The sequence below is a fragment of the Lacerta agilis genome, chromosome 17 (assembly GCF_009819535.1).
Source record: "Lacerta agilis isolate rLacAgi1 chromosome 17, rLacAgi1.pri, whole genome shotgun sequence".
NCBI lineage: Eukaryota > Metazoa > Chordata > Lepidosauria > Squamata > Lacertidae > Lacerta > Lacerta agilis.
Window position 1 is genome coordinate 3,882,888 of NC_046328.1, and position 24,018 is coordinate 3,906,905.

Sequence of the window (24,018 nt, forward strand, 5' to 3'; positions counted from 1 at the left end):
ATATCCTATAGTCCAGATTTCCAAACTTTTCATGTTGGTGATGCACTTGATAGACATGCATCATTTCACGACACAGTAATTCAGTTTTAATAGCAAACCAGAGGTTAAACTAACCCCTTTCCAGCCCTGGAAGGAGCGTGGGGAGCGTTTGCGCGACACACCTACACACTGCAGCTGACACACTAATGTGTTGTGACACACAGTTTGGAAAGCTCCGCTGTAGTCTTTTTGCCATATGTTGAAGACTTCCCCTTTCAAAAAGCTTTCCAAGTGGAGACTTTAATCTCAGTATCTGCGTGGGATTTGAAATTCTACATATGTTTCTACTGAATTGCAAAATCACTTTTGAGATGCTTTGTGGAAAGAAAAGCATAGATTCTTATTAATTTAATATGCTCTGCCAACCCATAATTCCAAATTAGCAACATTCTCTTCTTCTACTTTTAATACCTAGCTTATAAATTCTACTCTTCATTATCTAATTTGTTTCTCCTTCTAAGTCAACTAAACTAATGATTTAAAGGTTTATGGAGTCTATGGACACCCCCCAATCTTTTCCATGAGCACAACTACCAACAAAACTGGCTGAAAGTTAGCCCAACGAAACAACTCTGGAAAAATCCAAGAAGACAGCCTTAAATAGCCAAGCACATATATGTTATTTGCTCTTCAACTTCCCCATCATTTGCTTAGAGAACACACAATTAGCAATTTGACCCTGGCAAGACACCAGCAAATTCCTGCTCAGGCCTACTTAAGGACTATGAGGTGGTCAGGCCTACTTAAGGAGGAGGTAGTCATCAACAATCTGTTGGGAAGTGAATGGGTTAAAAAAAGCCAGAGGCGTCAGCAATCTATTGGAAAAATCACTCACTGATCAATTCTTGCAGTAGTACTCTGAACATTAGTAAACTCCCTACCCTTCTTTATAAATGCTGCTACTCTGGATTTTTCCAATAGAGATAATTATGACTTTCTGAATATAGTGTAGTAAACTGATTAGTTGAAAATAATTAGGAGACCTTAATTATAGCAATAGCTAAATGCGTAGGCAAATACAAGAAAAGCAATTCACAAAACAGCAGTAGCAGTGCAGTCAACATAACTAGTGGCAGAAATGCAGTCTCTCAGCTCAAGTGTCTGGAAGGGAAGACCATCAACATTCACTTTTTGCCATGTTAGAGGATTCTGGCAAGCATGCCAAGCTAAGCAGCAACATTCAAACTACTGGATTATTCAGGTAATGAATGGAGGAAATAGTGGTACTTCAATATGCAAGGTTTCTATGTCTGTCTGAGTACATACTGCCTGTACTCTTCTACCTATAAAAATTTAGAAGGCTTTATCACACAAAACTGATGAGTATTATACGGGACTTGAACACTTAATTTAAAACAGCTACAGTACATGAGCTGTGTGCTTGAACTATACACAAGTTTCTATGTTATCCAACACAAAACTGATACAGTACCTTTTCAGAAACACACATACTATAGAGCATGAGGTATAGAGTAAGGTTACCAGACATCCCCATTTCCTGGGGACAGTCCCTGGATTTACAAATCAGTCCCCTGACAAAATCCATCTATTTACAGTAGTAGGAAGTTGAAAAGTGCCCCCAGATTCATTGGGAAAAAAATCTGGTAACCTTAGTATAGAGCATGACCAAAGTGTAAGGAATATGGGAATACTAATAACTGAAAACTGCATGAACGTGCCTCTCCCCCACCCATGAAAGGCAGGCATCAGTTCTGTAAGCACGCAGTACTTTCAGAAGAAGCAGTAAGTAAGTGCCTTTACTTTAGTACAATTGATTAATAAAGCTTAAAACAAACACCTGCAGATTAATAATAATAAAAAAAGATTCCTAGAAGTTGATTCTCCCCAGTAAAAATCTGAATCAGATGAGTAAGATACAAAGTCATTTGAGGAAAAACCAGGTATTCTTTGGTTGTCTTATGTTACCAAACTACATTGTGATTGTTACACAACACCTGGAACCCTGTGAAGGTTAGTGAATAATCCTAAAGGTTTATACTGTAAGAACAATTTATTTCAGCTTTAAGCTTATATAAAACAAAACTTAAGACAAATACACACACACAGTTAAAATTTAAAATTAATGACAATAAAAGCCTTAATAAGATACAAAATTAAATATGGTAATTATAAGGAAATTTCACTTGCCAACAATGACTGGCAATAGAGATTATAGGTAAGATGGCACATGAGTTGGTGGAATGACACCCAACTGACATGGGGAACATAGCCCCCCACCAAGCATAAGATTATGCTGCCACTCTATGTTGTCCAATCACTGATTAATAATTTTCCCTGCTAAGGTAAGATCATGGTTCAAGACTTCTATGGGCGAGATTCCAATAGATAAAAGTTTAGCATGAATCTTACTGGCTATTAAACTTATCAAGCCAGAGGCATTGGGCTATATAGTAGTTAGGTAATCTAAACCAAAGTGTTAGCCAATAACTAAAGACATATTTCCACAGAAGTGTCTCAAGGGAAGGCATTCTCAGTTCAACACGAATAGCCGCGTTACTCACACAGGTAGGGACTTCCAAGAGACACCGTAAAAATTGATTTTGTATGATCTCGAGAGGAGAAAGATTTGCCAGGGCAGCCCAAAGTGGAGCTGCATAAGCGAGTGTGGCAATTACCCTCACTTTGTACACCTTCAACCCTGAGGGCACATGCAAGGCACAATCCGTAAAGTATGAAGAAGTGCATAGGACACGGCTTTCTGCGAGAACATTATTTTCTACTTTTCAAAATAAGCTTCTTATTGATAGCTGATCTTCATACACTGTGATAAAGCAGTATTACATTAAAGTCTCGCATTGAACAGAATCTTTTCTTAGAAAAAGGTGATTATCACAAGTTCTAATTAGATGTGTCCTCAACAGTCACTCCCCCAGCAAAATATCACTTGTAAAAGATGCTGAGAAGTTTCAAAATACGTGTCTATTGTTTGATTGCAATGTCTGTTGTATTTTGGTTCCTATGCTGGTTCCTCTACTACCTCTCTTTCTTCAGTGGTCTTGATCCATTAAGAGCATCTTTGCTCAAATCTTCATCAGCAACTTACAACTGCAAAAACTACCCACAAATGTCAGCAACAGTTATTTTACCAGTATGCAACAGCTTACCAGGTAGTTTCAGGTAATGCATGGTGGCACTGTATATAAAATACCCTCAAAAGGCAGCAGCACTTATCCCTGTGAAGTGACCGGTCTCCTAGTGAAGGCAACCTTATTAATCCCACATTTACAAGTGGCAGCAAAAGCATGAAGGTGGCTAACTGGCACATTCTACCTGTTCTGTTTGTGGTTATTATTATGCATATTCCATTGTTAAGCTGTAAGCAATATCCTTTGAAGGGAAACAACCTATATTTAATAATTACAAGCTTCAGTGTAACCACAACTTCCTACAACATTGTCCTTATTAATTCATCATCTACCAAGTACTTTACATACTTTGAAAGCTCAGTATTTGCTTAATGTTCTTCCAGGCAAGATATGGCTGTTGGAAAAGCAACCCGCCCCCCAAAGCAAGTTGTTTGTGTTGACAAAAAGGATGCTTATTTAAGGGCCAGTGACTGTGTCCCAATGCCTTCTTTGCTTAAAAAAAACCCCCACCTATCCTAAAACATCCATGAACATTAGATAGCACTGATATCTGAGAGGTAACTGCCACCTGGTTATTCATGACAGTCACTGGTGCCTGCAATGCAATGTCACTGGCACACTGCCTAAAATTCCATACCCAGATATGCATCCCCGCATCAAGTGCTTTGTCGCTTCCCTACATGGTCCTATTTCTGCAGGCACCATGTCAAAGGCCATCCAATATGCCTACACTTATGACAGAGGCATGCACACAGTTTCTCTCACCTCCAGGTTTTGACACTAGCTGTGGAACATAGTGTATGTACTCTTGCCACCCACCCTGAAATTTTAGCTTGGCTATAGTCACTTACAGTGAATGGATTACATTTCACAGCACAGTCTATTCAAGTTAATTGAAAAGTCATTCCAAAAATTAAGTTTAGTCTTTCCAAGGGTAAGAATGGCATTATTGCAAATCTGATCAGCTTGACCACAAAAGAATTCAATGCACATAGTATTAACATTTTTAATTAAGGACAATAATTTGAACTAGAAAGATCAAGTACACCTATTATATAACTTTCATCATCTATCACTGCAATATCAGTATGATATGAAGTACAAGTTATATGCTAGATACACATATTCAATGCCCTTCAGTACACACACAAATGGACCTCAAGAGTGAAATGTTAGCAGGAAGGTATTTATACCCAATGTAAAAGCCAGGAGGGAGGCACAGAAATAAAATTATTCTCAAAAGTGCCAACTATGAAGATTCAGCATAGTTCAATCAATTTTGGAACTCAGGTTTCTTCTTCAGGAGCAAACCCAACACAATGATCTACCACAAAATAAATCAGGAGACCATGGGTTACTGGGTGGTTACACCCCATGCTTTCCAAGAAGAACATCACGATAAGGGGAAAACCAAGCTGGCCACATCCATCAGCCTGTGAAGTAACAGTCTTTCCTCCTCTGCCAGAAAGATCACTCTACTCTAATTGCCAGTTACTCTGGGACTGCAAGGGCTAAAGGGACACACAGCCTGGCCCAATCCATTGACAAAGGGCCACTCCAGACAGGCAGACTTGGCTTCATGTATCAGCAGTGAAAGAGCAGTTGCTCCAGTGTTGCTTACACTAGTGTGGTGTAGTGGTTACCACTACACCACACTGGTGTAGTTAGCACTATTCTTGATGTGAGAATAAAATCAAGAAGGGGATGAACCATGCATGCCACCTTGAGCTCCTTACAGAAAAGGTGGTATATAAACCCAACACATACATGAAAACATTAGATTTTAAGCCTGAGGGCATAAATATTAGTGCAACTTATTACGTATGCTGAAAAAAAATTGCCATGGATCATTTGGATGAACTTGTATATAACCGAACTGAACTAGTTCATTTTGTAAAGGGAGAAATGTGAACTATAAGTAGTTCGTTTTTGGACATGTTAAACTTGAACTTGTGAAAAATGAACTGCCCAAGGTCTATGTATTAGATATACATTCAAACAAAATTAAGAAGAAGAAGAAGAAGAGTTTGGATTTGATATCCCGCTTTATCACTACCCTAAGGAGTCTCAAAGCGGCTAACATTCTCCTTTCCCTTCCTCCCCCACAACAAACACTCTGTGAGGTGCGCGGGGCTGAGAGACTTCATAGAAGTGTGACTAGCCCAAGGTCACCCAGCAGCTGCATGTGGAGGAGCGGAGACACGAACCCGGTTCCCCAGATTACGAGTCTACCACTCTTAACCACTACACCACACTGGCTCTCCTTTTAAGCCATCCTTTTCTCTTAAACTCATGTCAAAGAAATAGAAGCTGGAACTGAGTAACAAATACTTGAACTTTGTGGAGAGGAGGGAATAGGCTATCCAAAACTGGATTAAAGTCAGGAAGCTTGTACCATGTTTCTATTAAGTGCACACATTTTTACACCTAAATTGCTCATTAAACCATATGGCAAGGAGTGCTCTACCCTACAAAATGCTCATCCAGCAGGGTTCTTTGTTTTTGCTACATCAAACCAATATAGCTGCTCTCTGAATTTGACACAAAAAGAAGTTAAACGTCTATGCACATCTTAACACAAACACATACCTAAACAACACACTGCAAAACACCATGGAGGAAAAGGTAGAAGAAAGCCACCCCAGTAGAGACAACACCATATATGAAACCAGGTGGGGGGTACGTAATGGTGGCTTGGCAAAAGCGGCTTTGAAGGCACTGCCAATTGGCAAAGCCTGCAAAGGCACTTGCACACCACTTCCCAAATATCCTCTCTGAGGCATCTGCGAAGTGCTGCACAACTTTCCCCCCATCCCCCAGGTCAACTTTGACAGATGTCTTAATTATGTCAGGTGATTGACATCAGATGGCTGACAGGCAGGTGACTGGTTACACAAGACATTATTCTGTTGTAGGTCACTTCATGTCAGTTCAGCTGTTGTAACAGCTAATTTGCACCTCTAGAAGTAAGCAGTTTTTCTCCCCTCACAGTAAAGAGGTTGATGAGGAAAGGAAGTACAGTAAGCCCACAACTTACACACATTTAACTTGTGTGCATTCAGCTTTATGCGCACATTTTTTTTAAAAAAAGGTGGGCAGAAAGGAAAGGGGGTCACAGAAAATGACCTTGGCAATCCCACCCACCACTGAATCCAATGTGTTACGATTATACATAATTTTTCGCTTTAGGCACAATCCCTGGAATATAACCCCTATATAAGTTGCAGGCATTTCCTGGTGAAGTGCATCTGTCTCCCTCCTTACTGACTATCAGGAGATATTTTTAAATATTCCTGTTTATCCGAGCATTTGATGGCTGAAAGATGCTGTTCCTGGCAACCCTGAGTTCACAGCTTTTTGCAATGTTTAAAACTGTTTTTGAGTATATTTATTTTTTAATTTGTTTAAATCACTCTTTGTCTTAACAGCAAATCAATTCGTAATAACTAAAAAGACCCATAATGTTGTAGCATATAAAACATCTTACCAGCTACTTCCACGATATCACCTGGGACCAAGTCTCTTGCTTTTATCCTTTGTACACTTTTTCTGTCTTGTCTATACACTTTACCCATTTCAGGTTCATATTCTTTAAGAGCTTCAATGGCATTTTCAGCATTTCTTTCCTGCAAGAAATAAACCCTGAGATTAGAGGGCACACAAGATGTTGCTTTTACTATTGTGGTTGGCCAAATTGCCACCCTCTAATTTTCTCGTTTACACTATTAGGCAAACAATCTATGTTCATTTACTGACATTACCAGATGCTGTTGCAACAAGAGGAGCAGCCTGCAAAACATCACTTTCAAATGCTATCTACAAACCATTGCCCTCTACTTCATTTCATTTCATGTTCTTGCAAATGTGTTTTGCTACAATTTGGGAAAGACAAGGATAGTTTTAAGACAAAAGGTTCACTTGGGGATAGTTTGATAAGAACCTCTTTTCATATTCATAGAGAGATCCTTTTCTCATATAAAAAAACAGGCAGGCTGCATCCTGTGTCATTTTAGAGCAAGCAGCCTAAAACCCAAAAACATTACTCTTATAGTTAGTGATTAAGTAGTAAGACAAGACAGATCAGATTTACTTCTTTGGAAATAAGCTTCCATCCCTCCCACAACAATTAGCCACTGTTTGGCTACATGCGTTCATAACTACAACAATCCATGGTTACTACAACAACTGTGGCATCCAAGTTTGAAGAAAACAATTGACCTCAAAGCCTATTTGTACTTAAAAAAAGAAAAATGTACTAACATAGTAACTGCTATTAGCTGAACACAGTGACAGTTTTGCCACATGGAACCTCTGTTGTGGGTGCAAAAACAGAATGCCTAGCCACTCACTGCCCCACCCCAAATGTAGCAGCACTTTTTATTAATTTGCTTGAAATGCACGAAGTAATGCACAATTCACACCAGTGACACATTGTTAATATCACATTTTTAATGGCAATTCTTAACTGAACACCACAAACATGAATGGGGCTCAGCCCCTGTAATTGTGGCCAAAACCATGTCAGTTGAATAATATTTACAAATAACAGCATGTAAATATATTATTATTATTATTATTATTATTATTATTATTATTATTATCATTACTATTAGTGTTATGTAAAGGGGGGAAGCAAAGAGGCATATGGAAGGCAGTAGCCAGTGATCTAGCAGCACCCTCATTTTTGGGTGGGGAGGTAAGGCAAGGCAAAGCAGCATTGAAGGCAGCAGCCAGTGATCTTACTTTGAAGTCAGGCAGGAAGGCATTTCTGGCAGCGGCAATTTTAATCTTGAATCTCAGTCACCATATGCGGCACCAAGACTTCTCAAATTGCTTGCAATCAGACCATTCCCAGTCACAAAATGCACCTGGCTCTCGGCTAATTTTGAATGCTGCTCATAAATATTTCAGATGGATTCCGGTTTTGTCCATAAAAACTGAATCTGATTATGTTAACAGTGGTTTATCTCTGTAGTTATTTAATAAGGGCTTTGCGGTCAATAATATTGTCTATTTCCAGACAGCTTAATGTTAAAATCTTGCCAAGTTATTATAAGTCACCAACAGAAAAAAAAAAATGTTCAAGGAGCCAACAGTTCCAACTCTAATATCTACACTGAAAATCAAATGAGAAGTACCTATCCATGACTCATATTGCCAGTATATTCAGATACAGCAATAGTGCAAACAAATTTAAAACTTCCAAGTTTACATTGAAGAGAAACACATGTTGGCAGGAACTGCTACTTGCCCCAAGTCTCTTAAAACAAGAGATAAAGAATAGACACTGTTGAAGCAACACCCTCACTCACAACCTTATGTGCATTCTTCTCACACTCAAATACATAATTCAAGGAAGATATGGTTCCTTTTAATTTCATCAGCAATGAAAGAAGTAAAACTATGACATCCACAAATCATAACTTTTCCAGATACAACATTAGCAGATATCAAAAATTGTTTTGCACATTGTTCCACTGCAAAACACTTTATCTAACTACTTTGAGGTTCACGCAGCAACTAAGTGCTGAAAATCAAGTGTCTTTTCTGCCAATCCAACAACTAAAGAATTAGCTTTCCGAGGAAATGTTCATATTGTTAACAAAATGTTACATGGGGCAAAAGTTACATTTGTCTCCCTTCCCAGTGCCCATTCAGAATTGTAACATGAGCATACTTGTACAGTAGTTATTAAGCCACCCAGATAGACCACTTTAAATGGATAAATTCCAAAAGAACATTTTCTGAGTGACTATTTTTAACAATCCATCTGTGAGAGCAATTAAAAGATCTGTACTATAGGGACATCCTGCTCACACTTTCTGCTCCAGATTAAATTCATGCATTCAACTGCTTATAGCATCTGCTATTTAGAATAGTCAACTACCTTGTACATTCCAAGCAGAGAGACACTTCAATAATCACCTATCACATACCATTTGGGGATTTGTAATACACATTGGCTGGGTATATTTTTGTGGCATAGGCTTCACGAACACATTGGATTGTGTAAGGAATTCATGCTCTCTTCTCCCCACTCCCACCTTTCTGGGATAAACAGATGAGCTGCTTGAAACCAACTAAAAGCAACACTACCTATAAAAAAGTTATTAGTCAAAAACTGGCAGCTCCTGCTTGGCAGTGGTTTTATACCAATATCTTATTACCATGATTTCAGGGGACAGTTGTTCTCATTTCACCATACTTTAAGAAATAGTCAACTGGGGCCCTTCCTTTTCAAACATTTCTCAGATCCATGATTTCTCTTGAATCCTGCATAGCAATAATCTCCAATACAAAAACTGAGGGTGAGGGAACTCACTATCTGTCAGGATATGAAGGCTGTGGGCCCTACTATACATACTTTTGATTATAGAAATGGGTGACCATTTTATGTATCGGGGCAATTTATGTTTTCATACTGGCAACTACTTGATTTGACAAATATGAATATGATAAAGTGGATTTAAGACTGAAGCTGTTCAATAAGCCAGCAAAAGGAAACAGTGAAAAAAATTAAGGGTTTTCAAGGTTCTAGTTAGAACCAAGTATGAAAGAAAACCTGCTAATGTGTGCTGTGAATGTGGCCCAAATCTGCTGCCACCGCCTGACTGCCTGGTGGTCTGCTACTGTTACTGTTCTCTTCAGTTAAGGTGGTGCCAGGGGGATATATGTACCTTAATATGAAGGAAAGGGGGTGTAGGGAGAATCTAGAGCTTTAATGCAGAGTGGAAGGAAAGGGGGACCTTTTTCTGCCTTCCCATTTCCAGCTACTCTCTGAAGACTGAAGAAAGGACCCACATAAGAGTATCTGTGGGATAGGCAGGAGAAGCATGGCTGTTTTTTGCAGTCTTCAGATGAGGACTAGACCATATGAAAAATTAATGTAATATTTTAGCTGACAATATACACAATTCATTTTCAGCTTTGTTATCTTGTAAAAAAAAGGAGCTTAAATATTCTGTTAGTGCAGCCACAACCCAGACTTAAGGTGCCATATGGCGAATGGCTTTTATATCTCAGTTTCTAACACTGCCTGTTACTATAAACACATACATTCTCAAATACACAAAACCACCAATTCAAATGTCAGATAATTATATAAAAGACAATAAAAGCAAACTGAGGAAGCAGTTCAGGGCAAATTGGGTTTTCCTAACCTTAATGGCATGTCAGCCCATGCACGCAAGTTAGAAGTACCATAAATACACCATGCAGAAGCAATTTAAATTTTAGATTTAAATAGGCAAGTCAGATTTCGGTGTCATGCATCAACTACGAAAAACACATGCATCACCTCATCCCCCAAAATACTCAATTCTCATATATGACCTAAATGGAGACAATAGAAGTACCACCCCCTGTTTATCTGTTTTCTTCTTTGTAACACAAAAAAACCTTAATTAAAACTAAATTTAAAATAAAATAAAATAAAATGTCCTAAAGTTCAGCATTCTTCCCAAACTCTCAAAATTTAATTTCTAGTACAGCAGATCCATCCTGTAACTTCCTGATTTCAAAAGCAATACAAGTCCTAAGTTTCCTTGGGTTCACTTAATTAGTTGCATGGCTCTTTGGATCCTGCAGTACTTCTACAATGTACAGCAGGCACGTCCAACTCTATAGAGACTACAATCTACTCCCAGTATAAAAAACTGGCAGTGATCTACCCATTGTCATTGCCCATAGTTGTTGAGCTTTTTTTAGGGGTGGGGGGGTAGGAAGCCAGAATTGTTGAGCTTCGTTTTTTAGGAAGAGCTGCATTAGATTGCTAACCCAAGTCCAAACCCATTTCTTCTTCCCCCATTCTGCCACAAATGAAGGGAGTATAACCTTGAACAGCACCACCAATGGCGCCAACTGGACCACAATCACAATCGCTCAGGAGCAAACGGGCGGTCTCTTTTTTAACTCCCGCAATCGACCTGGAGAACCCTGGCGATCAACCTGTTGGACATGTCTGATGTAGAGCATCTCTCAAGTAACTAAATCTGAAATGCTTAACTATTTCACAACTTGTGTCTACTTTCAGGCTAATCTATAATATATATAGCAAATTTACTTAAAATTAGTTTAAAATTAGTCTGTTCAAGTTGCAGCCTATTGGAACAATGTTTATGAAGTTTTCCAAGATTCAAGCATTACAAAATATTCACTCACCTGCCACACACCCACAATTGCATTGGCTACCAATATGAGTAAGATTACAAAAGGCTCTACAAAGGCTGTGATTGTTTCTTCACCTTCTTCAAACCAGGCCAACACCTACAAGAGAGATTGAAGAACAGGTCATTTTATATACTCAAATATTATACACTGCATTTTCTATAATAGTTGTCTTAATTTTAGCTATATGTTAGTCATTGGTAATTAGATATACCCCAGGATTTATCGCACCAGTTAAAAAGAAAAGTGAATTAAGAGATACATTAGAAGCTAAAAGCAAATTCCATTTTACAAAAATAATCCCATCTTCATCTTCCCAAATAAATTATATATATCTATATATCTATATAATCTTAAAGATAAGACTTTAGTAGTTTAATGCATACTGTAGTAAGTTTTGTGCTACCATGCTTATGCTTGGTTAGTTTGCTATTCTGAGACTGAATCATGGTAATATTTATCAGTTTCTAAAAACTGTCATTATAATCTGCTACTAAGTCCCACATTCCTTAAAGCCAAGCCTCCTCTCTGTGTTAACAATAGAAAAGGTTAAGTTATGTAACACTGAGCGGTCCTGGTTGCAGGGTCATCAGGAACTAGGATGTAGTTGACATTTTCTGGATAAGGTCGCCACACAGTTAAGAGGTGCATATGTGCTAAACTACTGACGGGGCACTACAAAAACCAAAGTGATTAAATCATAAAACTGGAATATGTGTGGAATGTCTCAGCATGTAATATGTTAAGGGAAAATATCATGAAAATGATCTATAGATGGTATTTAACTCCAGTTAAGTTAGCCAAAATGTATCATGGTTTGAGTAATAAATGCTGGAAATGTAAGCAAGTGGAAGGTACCTTCTTTCATATGTGGTAGACGTGCCCAAAGGTAAAGGACTTCTGGGAGAAGATTTACAATGAGCTTAAAAAAGTGTTGAAAAACACGTTTAGTAAGAAACCAGAGGCCTTTCTGCTGGGCATGACCAACTATGAAATCCCCAACAAGGACAGAACATTTTTTATGTATGCCACAACAGCTGCTAGGATTTTAATAGCTAAAAACTGGAAAACTGAAGAATTACCAACAGTGGAAGATTGGCAGATGAAGATGATTGAATATATGGAACTCGCAGAACTGACCACGAAACTCCGAGACCAGAGAGAAGAAATGGTGCAGGAGGATTGGAAGAAATTTAAAGACTACTTGAAACGACGTGAAAAGATTGATATTTGAAATTAAAATCAGTGGATATGTAAGGCTACAGTAATGTCAGAAGTTAGATTAAGATAGGATATAAGAAGTAGATAGAAATATGTTATGCTTATTTTCATTAGGATTAAAATTAGATTAAATTGATGATTATATGATGTATAGTAGGATTAAGATTAGATGAGAATGATGATTTTACAATGTTATAAAATTACTAAAGAGGATTAGAAATGAACGCAGATAGAGAGGATGTGAGGAGGTCCCAAAATAATGTTAGGAATATTATAAGGATAGTTAAATAAGTGTTTGTTAAGGTTTTTTCTTTTTGTATTTTTGTGTTTGTATTTTTGCTATTTTTTGTAGTTTTGTAGTGTTTTGTGTTTGTTTTATTGTTAAAATTTAATAAATTCTTATAAAAAATAGATCAGGCCAAGGAATGTCTCAGCAAAATTTCATACCCATGAGAGCTCAAGCTCAGGTTGCAGCTATCCCCTTATTTAGATTCATCAGCATAAAGAATAATTTACTTTAATATTAGGAAACTTAGGAAAGTGCTCTAATTATTTACAGCAAAATGCAGTCAAGTACTCTCTTGAATAGGGACGCGGGTGGCGCTGTGGGTTAAACCACAGAGCCTAGGCTTGCTGATCAGAAGGTCGGCAGTTCGAATCCCCACGATGGGGTGAGCTCCCGTTGCTCCTGCCCACCTAGAAGTTCGAAAGCACATCAAAAGTGCAAGTAGATAACTAGGTACCGCTCCAGTGGGAAGGTAAACGGTGTTTCTGTGCGCTGCTCTGGTTCACCAGAAGCGGCTTTGTCATGCTGGCCACATGACCTGGAAGCTGTACGCCGGCTCCCTCAGCCAGTAACACAAGATGAGCACTGCAACCCCAGTCGGACACGACTGGACCTAATGGTCAGGGGTCCCTTTACCTTTACTCTCTTGAATACATGCAGTTGCTCCCATAGCTACTGGGTATTATAAAAATCCATGATAGACTTTAAAAAATGAAACTTGATCTTAGGTAGATAAATGCCTTTATCAAAAGGTTTCTGAGCCCCTTTGCCCTAGTTTTCCCCAAAGCATTTCTTGTGCTGCCTCAGAAGTCATCCCAGACCACTTTTAGAAACCATCTCCAACACAAACATGAAGAGCTGCTGTCAGCGGGAAGAATACAGAAGAGCAGTGGAAATCTTTATACAAACTGAAAGAATTACATACAGTGCCTGGGGTCACACACAATGCTGAAACACACCGGTAATTAAAATCAGGGAGCCAACAACAAAATATGGCTTATAAGGTGCTGTGCTGGGTTCACATGCACCACTAAACCATGGTTTAATGTTACATGTGAACCAGGTCACTGAATGGGGTACTTAAAAAGTCACGCAAAATCTTATTTAATCTACACTTACTTGGTAGCCTGTATCAAACTCTGCAATGATTAATGCAGAAAATAGCTACTACCATATTCAACATATTGAGCAACAGGAAGTAAAAATCAACAAACTTAATAATGCTGAAATCATTAGTGCTTGGAAGTCAGTCAATAGGAAGCTGAAAGAAGAGGAATCTTGTTAAGTAGAACTATTTTCCAGGTGGGTACACAGGCTGCGGGAAATAGAGAATGGAGAAAATGCAGTACTGCACTAAAGGCTATAGGGAAGGCAGTTTCTAGATTGAGGGCATGGTAAATCTTAAATAGAGGAAGAATTCCATTAGAAAATCATCTTACGTTGGGTTGGAACGCAGAATCAAGATTTCACTCCTAAATTGAATCTTGGCTCTTTTAAATGGCTGTTGCTACAACTTATCATTAGCCACTTGATGGAGCTCCAGTTATACAGCTATGATGCGACTGAAGTATTAAAGATCCTAGTACTAAAACAAGAGATTAAAATGCCTTTGCAATGGCATCTATCAATGGAATAAGAGCACCAGTAAGACAACCAATTTTTTAAAGTCCATCATGCTCAATATGACATAAAATAAAAACAATAAATTTTCAATACTGATCCATATCTAAGATGATTAATTCACTTCATAAACTTTATGTACTACTTCATTGTAAAAATACTCTCAAAGTGGTTTACAAAAAGATAAAATAAGAAAATCAAGAAAATATTATTCATCCAGATTTTTAGGCACATTACCTCCCACTTAGGCAAAGAGAATGTATTACAGTACAGTGGACCCTCCATACACGAACTTACGTTCCGGGGGTCCATACATACCCCAAAAAGTCCGCATCTAGGGGTGCTGCTTCTACGCATGTGCGCATGGCAAAACCCCAAAAGTATACACTTCCGGGTTTGCCATGTTCACAACCCAAAAAGTTACATTACCCAAAGGTAACGTAACCCAAGGGTCCACTGTATACATATCTACATGTTTCATGCTGATCTTTAATTTCCGGATCGTGATAAACTGGTTATCTTTTGATCCACCTTTCTCTAGAACACCCAGCACAGACAATGGGCATCAGTTCCTCAACTAGAAGATGAGAACACAAATAACTGACTTCAAGGCCACAAGAAGGGAGTGAGACTAGTTCCAATTAAATATATTCCATCCTAACCTCCTATAAGCATTTGCTGAAGTTTCCCATATACGGCAACTTTTTCTTAAGGAATTATGAGGTCTAGAAACCTGCTGTGAAAAATAAATGCTCAAATCGTCAAATGTTCCATTTCATTAATAGCAGGCATGCTGATTTTAGACACCTTGCTAGATATAAAGCACCAATTACAAAAACGACATCTTACATCTCACTTTTCTCTTCCAAAGAGGATGTAATCTTTAACAATCAGCTATGCCAAGCTTATAATGAACAATTTCCTTTGTGAGAGGTTAATACAATTAACATGAAAAAGTTGAAACTGCAGAATTCTATGTAAAGATCCACTGTAGCTGCCATCTACCTTTCCTCTTCTCTACATTCACAAATTATAAACTAGTCACTCATGTATTGCATTTTTAAGCCAAACGTTTGCTATAAGCCAAACGTTTGCAGGCATCATAGCAAAATACAAAATTTAGCATATTTTAATTATTTAGACTGTATTTGTTGTACATCATCACAAGATCCCCACAAGCAAGCAAACCAATCAAAATATACACTCTGAAACCATAAAATTGATAGTAAATACAAGTAATTGTCTTGATATTTCTTGTAACATTTTTTTTTTAATTCTACCACAAAGCAGCCCAAAGAACTGCTAGAGGGATCTTGATTAGATGATCATTATTCCCTTTATATTGGGATTCTTGCTCTGAAGTTCTACCAAGCTCAATGGGCTTACTTCCAGATACACAGATATAGGATTGCAGCTTTATATTTCTAAGACTTTTAGAAATGATTTTTTGAGTTGTAGTAATATGTGCTGTTTCATAAACCTTCCAAAAATGTTTAAAATACCACTGCTGCTTACAAAAGATGATGAGACCTAAAGCAAATAGGTGCACCACTAGGGGTGGACATGGAATAGTAAGCTATGGGTAGGCAAGAGTCTCTGAAATCCTAGTCATAGTTGGAAAAGGACCACAAGGGTCAACTAGTCAAATCTTCTGCAATACAGGAATATTTTGCCCAATATGAATACAATAGTTCTATTTGCAAGTCCTGAAAACATACATGCAGATTGGTATCAAATGTTTAATGTCTCTAGACATCATGTTTGTCACCTTTTAAGCTCTTAACTACATAGCAGACATCATACACCGGTGTGTGACATTTCCATACCACACAAGACTCTTAACACACGTTTAACGACCGCTTGTTCTCACAAACAGCAAGCAGTTGAGGTGGCAAGCTTGGATTGTTTCAGGTTGGAAGGGAAGAGATCACATGACAGAACCCACCCACCCCCGAAACACTCTTGCACACACACAGAAAACCAACATGCTATCCTAAAATCCTACTTCCGGACAACCTGCTTTCTATGTGCAGGGCATTTGGGGTGTATTCAACCATGTGAGACTCAACCTAGTGTACTGTATAACATGATATAGGCTCAAGCTTAAAAAAGGAAAGACAAATGTGAATGTTTTGGCATGTTAGTGCTTGGGCTTCCTGTGTGGTTACTGGCTGTGTGAAAGGTCAAAGCATCTAGTGGGCATTTGACAGACTTGGTAGAAGCAGTCTGCTATAAAACAGCTGGGGGCAGGCAAACCAGTTCTTGAAAATTGTCATCACATATAAAAAAGACTATGCCATTATGTATTTAATATACGCCTGCAGGATTTGTATTCTAGTCACAATGAACTCACTAGTGAAAACTATAGTTCATTGATCTGGTGAACACTTGCACCAGCTTGTGTCTGATCCTGAGGTTCTTGAAAACTGCAAGTCTCACTGCTTCCATGAGCTTCCAAAGATCACCTAAACACAAACATGGGTAATACTAATGGACCAGTGCTATATCTAATCACTAATTCTGAAATAAAGCAGAATTAAATTCACTGCTCACAAGCCTAAAGATCTGATTTTGGGTCATGAATGAGATTAGCATTACAAACATTGTAAAGTGCTAGATAAAAAAAGCATGTAGAACATGCATCCTGCTCAATTCCAGACTCTCCCAAGTGTCCCTGTTTTCCAGCAATAGTCCCACATTTACAGAAGCTGCCCTGGTTTCTGATTTGATCCCAGAATGTCCTGCTTTTCCTTAGGACGTCCCTATTTTCATTGAAAGGTATGGAGTTATGTAAACCCCAAGCCAACGAGATAAATACAACCTTTAGAAGACATCTGAAAGCAGTCCTGCATAGGGAAGATTTTTAATGCTTAATGTTTCACTATGTTTTTATATATGTTGGAAGCCACCTAGAGTGGCTGGGGCAACCCAGTCAGATGGGTGGGGTATAAATAAACAAATTTTATTATCATTTTTATTATGGAATAGGACATCCCTATTGTCATTGGAGAAATGTTGGAGGGTATGCAACTCTCATTTAACTGGATTCACTTCTCTGTCCAACTCCTGCTAAAATTAGTTGTTTTTATACACATTTAGTGCTTTTTTTGAATTCACAGTACCTTATTAATGCTATTGTTTTACTCGTGCTCTCTGGAGTGCTGTATGGACTCTTAATGGCATACTGTTTTTATTAATTTACCATAATTCATTTAAAATTAAACAGATAAAGCATTCCTTTGCAATAGTTTTGATAACAAGTTATCCCATACAAAGTATTTTGTCCTAGAGACACTGTCCATAATCAATTCAGGTTATTTCCGCTCTTTCCAAGATTCACAGCCCAAAAACTCTATCAGTTGTTACAGAAAGTTAGTCAATAGGCGTAGAAAGAGGTAGAGCACCTACCCCTTAGATATTCTATCAGTTATTTCTGTACATAAGTACCATTTGCTATAATTCAGATTCTAATTATAATAATAATAATTTATTATTTATTAGCTGCTCATCTGACTGGGTTCTAGGCTGCTTCAAACTAATTAAAACATCAATTAAAACATCTTGGAGGGGGGAAATATATGAGACCTCTGGTATTACCTCTGCACCTAACGAAAGCTACACATTCTTAACATATGTGAGTTCTTTAAAATTCTACAGTACTGTATATTCTGGCATATAAAACTACTTTTTAATCCAGGAAAATCTTCTCAAAAGTCGGGGGTCGTCTTATATGCCGGGTGGAGAATCTGCGGTCGAGTATATCTCAAACTCTATATTTTAACTGGAAAAGTTGGGGGTCGTCTTATACGCCGGAAAATACGGTACTTTTGATCACTGTGCCTATTCTGCTAGAGATGCACAATATGATTAGGTATTCTACAAGCATTAAATAACTTTTGTCTGGTAAACTGCTTATTTATGTTACAAGTCTGTCAAACAAACACATGGTCAAAAAGGCAGTGAATAAATTAATAAGATGATTATGTGACTTCCAGATGCCTCTTGAAAACAAATTTGAGGGGGAAAGGTCCACAAGTTGTCAAGGGAGGTCATTAGAAAAGGAAATTATGTTTTTATCAGAATGCAGGCAGCACTTTTACATACAAAGACTTTTCTCACCATTTTAATTAATACATTGGATCACCCTTAATTTGTCTGGGGTAGAGAAATGAGTAACTCAAGCCAGCTTTCAAGGCCACATAAAGTGCTTATTATTATTATTCTTTACAGCACTGGTCTTCAAATGGTGAGTCAGGATCCACTAGTCAGTCACAGTCTGATCCAAAGTGGACCGTAAAAGGAGACCACCACCACCACACAAATATTATGGTGAAAGATTAAGAAATGGGTCCCCAAATGCATGTTTGGGTTAAAAGTAGTTGATAAAAATACTCATTGTTTAAAGGTAGCCAAATTTCTAAAAAAAAAACACGATAAAGCCACCTTCCTTTCTAAACTCTCATGTAGCGTATACCGGTATTTTCTAATCTCCACTATTTGGCATATCACACATAAGCATAGATCACATCTGCTAGCATCTCTCTTCAATCCTGTTTCAAAGTTTAACAAAATTAAGTAAATCTGCCAGAGAGCAGAATTTATTTCTAGTTACTGGACTTACCAAAAAAGAGGCTATTGGTTTGGTGGCTATGTACTTTAGGCTACAAGCAACATCAGATACATAGGCCAATTCTCAGAAGTTAGAGAATGCCAAAGCTAGAACACTGTGTATGAATGCTTAGTATGAAGGATTGTGTGTTTGTATACAAGTGAGTAAGATGATCCCTCATGTTCCAATAACTTAACCTTATCTATGTTGCATCTGTTATTCTCCAGCAACAGGATAACAACTGTGTGTACTAAATTGCCCATGCCAATTTCATGGTCACTATCAGAAGCACAGCAAGCCATTTTTTCAGGAAAATAAGTAATGCCACATCTCCCAAACTGCATGATCAAGGCTAATATGGTAGGAACTGGGGCTAGAGAAAGGCGCTCCCTGACACTGGAGCATAATTCAGTGATAGAGCACATCCTTTACCTCCAGAAGTCACACAACCTTTAGTGAGAGGATCTTAGGTAGCACAGCTATGAAATACCTCCAAGGCCTTCAAGAGCTACTGCCCGTCAAAATTAGACAACACAAGAAAGGCCACTGGTCAGGGCAATATGGCATCATACTTTCATAGGGCAAAGAATATTGTATTGTTTTTATACCACTATTCCACCCAAGGATCTCAAGGTGGAATACATAGGTTCACCTCATTTTATCCTCACAAGCACCCTTTGAGGTGGGATAATAGTGTGCCCCAAGATGACATAGTGAGCTTTACGGCTAAGGAGGGATTCAAACCAGTTCTACTCCAGCACCAACCACACTAGTTCATAAAAATGAACCAGGTTCCTGCCATAGAGTCCAATATTTATAATTTCATTTGTTGGAATCCCTATTGCATATCCAGGGTCACAATATTTTTCTTCTCTTGCATGCATGTACAGTGGTGCCCCGCTAGACGAAAAACTTGCTAGACGAAAGGCATTCACTAGCGGAAGGCTGCCCCGCAAGACGAAAAAGTCAATGGGGCTGCCTCGCAAGACAAAAAAAAAAAAAATTCTGTCGCGAAAACCGCTTTCTGCCTTGGTGCTTCGCTAGACAAAAAAAATCGCTAGACGAAGACACTCGCAGAACGAATTATTTTCGTCTAGCGAGGCACCACTGTACTATTTTTCCTAATCTATAGGGTAGTGGTTCACACATTCTGTCCTTTACAAACAAAGCACCATGCATACAAACTTTAGGTGTTCCGAGTTTTAAATCATCAACAAAACTGTTCAAGACGAACATGTAGCAAGCACTCATAAGCAGAGAAAGGGGAAGTTGCACATTCTTGTTATTTTTATAGACTTGCAGGCCTGAACACATGAATATGGAAGCAAAATACAAATCATCCAGAATGACACACAATACATAATTCTCTGCACATTAAAGTAACCTTCCACAACCTTGTTTCCTCTGATGTTGTTCGACCAAACTGCATCATCCCTGACCATTAGCTATGCTGGTTGGGAATGATGGGGGCTGTAGTCTACCATTTGTGGAACCAAGATTGGGGAAGGTTGTATTTAAGTAAAATACTTGTTTTGCAGTAAAACAGATAAGACACTGTCTTATTTCGCCCAGAGGGGAAATGCAAAATTTGTAGGCCCAGGTTTTCCCCTAATGTACACTTCACAGTTGTCCTTTTAAGCACTGCCTGGCCTCTTTGTAAATTAATCATCACAATTCCTCAGGAGCTCAGTTCTCCCATTATTCTGGAGGGAAGAGCACTTCACTATTAGGGCTCTTTAAATACTTTGTTCCAACATTAAGACTCCACATTGCATCAGAAATTCAAGGAAATGAGGAAGCATCTTTTTCAGGTCTCTGAGTGTGATACACTTTTTTCTATATTGTACACTTCAACCAACTGGCAGACATGACAGATGTTGTATACACTATACCATACTTTAAAAAAAAGTTTAATGTGAACATGCAGCGTGCTGGTGCATTCAAAGTTCTTGCTCCACTCCCCTCCAGTTCCTGCTACACTGCCAGGAAACAAGCCTGGCTTGTCATGACGTCTAAAACCAGGTTCATTGTTTGGAGAGAAACAAGCCACAAGTAGTAACCAAGGTTTATTTTTAGAATACTGATCATGGTTTGTTTGGGGGAAATCAAACCATGAGCCAGGTTTCAGATATCACAACAAGCCAGACTCCTACTTGGTTCCCTATGGCAGAGCAGAGGAACATGGCATGAACTTTTTAGCAGCATGCACCAGCACACTAGCTTATTCACACAGAAACACTTTATTCTTCAAACTATGGTTTAATGTGTGGTGTCAATAAGGCTATAGGCTAGAATATTGTCAGTTTTGGACCTATGGACACTTAGCAAATCTAAAGCCAATCTCAAAAGCTTCTGCTAGGATTGCATTTCAACATCCATATGCAACCTTAACCAAAGAAATTGTTCAACAGCAACTATTCAAGGATTACATATTTTTTTTAATAAAATAGCCAATAGTGAGTAAACTAACACTATTGTATAGATCTATACAGACCTGCATTACTGAAATCAGCATAAAATTAAACCTCAAGATTACAGTGGTACCTTCGGTTATGAATGGAGATCCATTTGTAACCCGAAACCATTCTTAACATGAGGCGCGCTTTCGCTAATGGCGCCCCCTACTGCTGCTGCGCCACTTGACTTCCGCTCACAACCCGGGGCGAAGTCCACAACAAGGGGCATCTACTTCCAGGTTAGCAGAGCTCGTAACCCAAAGTATTTGTAAGGAGGGCAGTACGTAACACGAGATTCCACTGCATAGCAATTATTCACATTCTTCTGCTAGCTGTTAACTCTAGAATTAACATCCCCCAGATTCAGTTTCAAAATATTAGAATATACTCTGGAGAAATAAATTCACTGGTTTGCTTCCTGGAAATTGTTTAAGGAAAGAATCTTCCAGGAAAACCTAACCTATGCTATAATAACTGTAGGGAATTCTATGCATGGTAAGTTAGGGCATGTCATCTCGCGTTGTTAATGTGCACAGCTTTTCAGATCTAGTGCTCACAAATTGTCCGCTTTCAGAATGCATAATTCTTGAGCATTTCTAATCAAATCATAAACACAAATAATGGGCTGTAACTCAAACTCAGTTCAAACCTGTTTTTTTATGAAGTGTTTTTTTATGCAGTGAAACAAACTACAAATTAGTTTTTCAAAAACTTGCAATTCTCTGTTCAAGTTTATAACCAATAATGCTATTTTAAAACTGCAAATGTATTTTGAATGGGCACTTATGAGCCATATTTACTAACATACCCTCTAGTGAACCCCAAAACGAGTTGGTGTCATCTCATACTCACAACTTCCTTTACATAAAATGTTCGCTCATTTTAAAATGGCATAGTCATACATAGTTAACTTTTGTAAGAAAAAAACCAGAATGACTAAGCCAATCGTCTCCACAAGAAAAATCAGTGCCAAGCTTTGACTAACTGCAATGATGCACAAGTACCAGAACTGAAGACCATCTTCTTTGAAAGCACATGCCAGGGTCAAGATATCTGAAACCCTCACTGGCTCAAGATCAGCAACATACATATTATTACAGGGGGTAACCCTCCTCTCACCCGTTTTTTTCGGATTGTATTTCCTACTGCCACAATTATTTTGCAAACACTCAAGACAGCTCTGCACCATTTACTGTTTTCTACTCTTGTAGCTTCTAAAAAGGCCCCAAAGATTAAATTTAGTTCCTTTGAAAACTGCCACATAAATGCTCAATTGGGGAGATCCATCTTGGAGGTTCCACATATAACCCATTTTTAAACACACTTCTTTCCACCACAGTGCCTTGTGATCCCTGAAAAGCTGCTCCTGGAAGTAATGGGACTCTCCAGAAGTGCTAATATGTCAAAAAAACTGCAGTTAAAGGGGAACTCTAGAGTTGCCATATATAATGAAAGCACATGTTGGTGTGCATACAGAGTCCTACAAATCCCAGCCTTCTCTAACCTACCTTTCAGGCTACAAAGCGCTGTACATTCTTTATCTCCATCATGCTCACATCAACCCTGTCCATAGTTTAGTCTGGCACAACATGTCCAATGCTACCAAGCATTTTAGAGCTAAAGTCTCCCCAAAGCCAAAGAGAACACTACAATTTGCACCATGCCATCCTGTTTAAGTATCATCTCCACATGTAATGCTTTTACATAGGTTTACCCCTTCATTTTCAGCATGTCAGAATGTGTGAACCATGACCACCCTCTGTTTTGATCTTTGCTGCATGTTGTCTAACTGTTCCTCTAGAAACACAGAGCTGGCATCAGGCAATGTTAAGTCTATTCAACGGCTTTTAAAAAAGGAAGAAGTAAAAATATTCAGAACCGGTTTCACAGTCCCATCCTACCAATTCTGCATGTAAAGCAAGAGGCTTCCCAAAGGTCAGTTACCAAATTTGGTCAACAATGGTGCCATCACTGCTGTCATCATTCTTGTCACTGTCAAGAGCAACAACTGTCACCTTGCTATTATCAGCAAGGGAAGGCAACTGGAATATTCCCCCATGCAAATTCTATTTACAGTTTCCACTGCATCCAAAAAAAGATTTCCAGCAGTCTCAGTTAGTTTCATAACAATCAACCACACAAAGAATACTAGTTCACCTTCTTACTGGGGCCAAGGTTAACAGGCAAGAACTGGGAGATCCTACTTCAAATAAAGAACTATCATCGATCCCATGAATATTATGTATCAAAAAATGTTAGTGTTTATCTGGTTTAACTGGTATGCAATCCTGGCCCCATATTAAAATACAACTTTGCACTGCAGTATCCCAGTAAAATGAAACTTGTTCCAAGAAAGTATGGTTAGGATTGAGGTCAAAGTAACTGCACTAAAATCCAGAGAACAAAACACTTTTTCTGGTAGAAAACAAGATATTCAGTCCCAAGACTAAAATTTAAGACAAATTAAAATGTATAGATATTGCACTTCTCAGTTTAAGAACTTTTGAGAAATCT

General features: G+C 38.4%; 1 protein-coding gene across 3 annotated transcripts in view; it reads right to left on the reverse strand.

Annotated features, from left to right (window-relative positions):
- Nucleotides 1–24,018, reverse strand: part of ATP2A2 (ATPase sarcoplasmic/endoplasmic reticulum Ca2+ transporting 2) — a 53,055-nt gene that overhangs the window by 27,502 nt on the left and 1,535 nt on the right. For all 3 annotated transcript variants that reach the window (XR_004428095.1, XM_033174399.1, XM_033174398.1), the window contains exons 4-5: nt 11,307–11,411; nt 6,634–6,772 (exon numbers count right to left, since the gene is read on the reverse strand). Coding sequence is in view for 2 of the 3 variants with exons in the window: in XM_033174399.1 (XP_033030290.1) it covers nt 6,634–6,772; nt 11,307–11,411 (244 nt within the window). In the remaining variant the exon portion in view is untranslated. The remainder of the gene's footprint in view (nt 1–6,633; nt 6,773–11,306; nt 11,412–24,018) is intronic.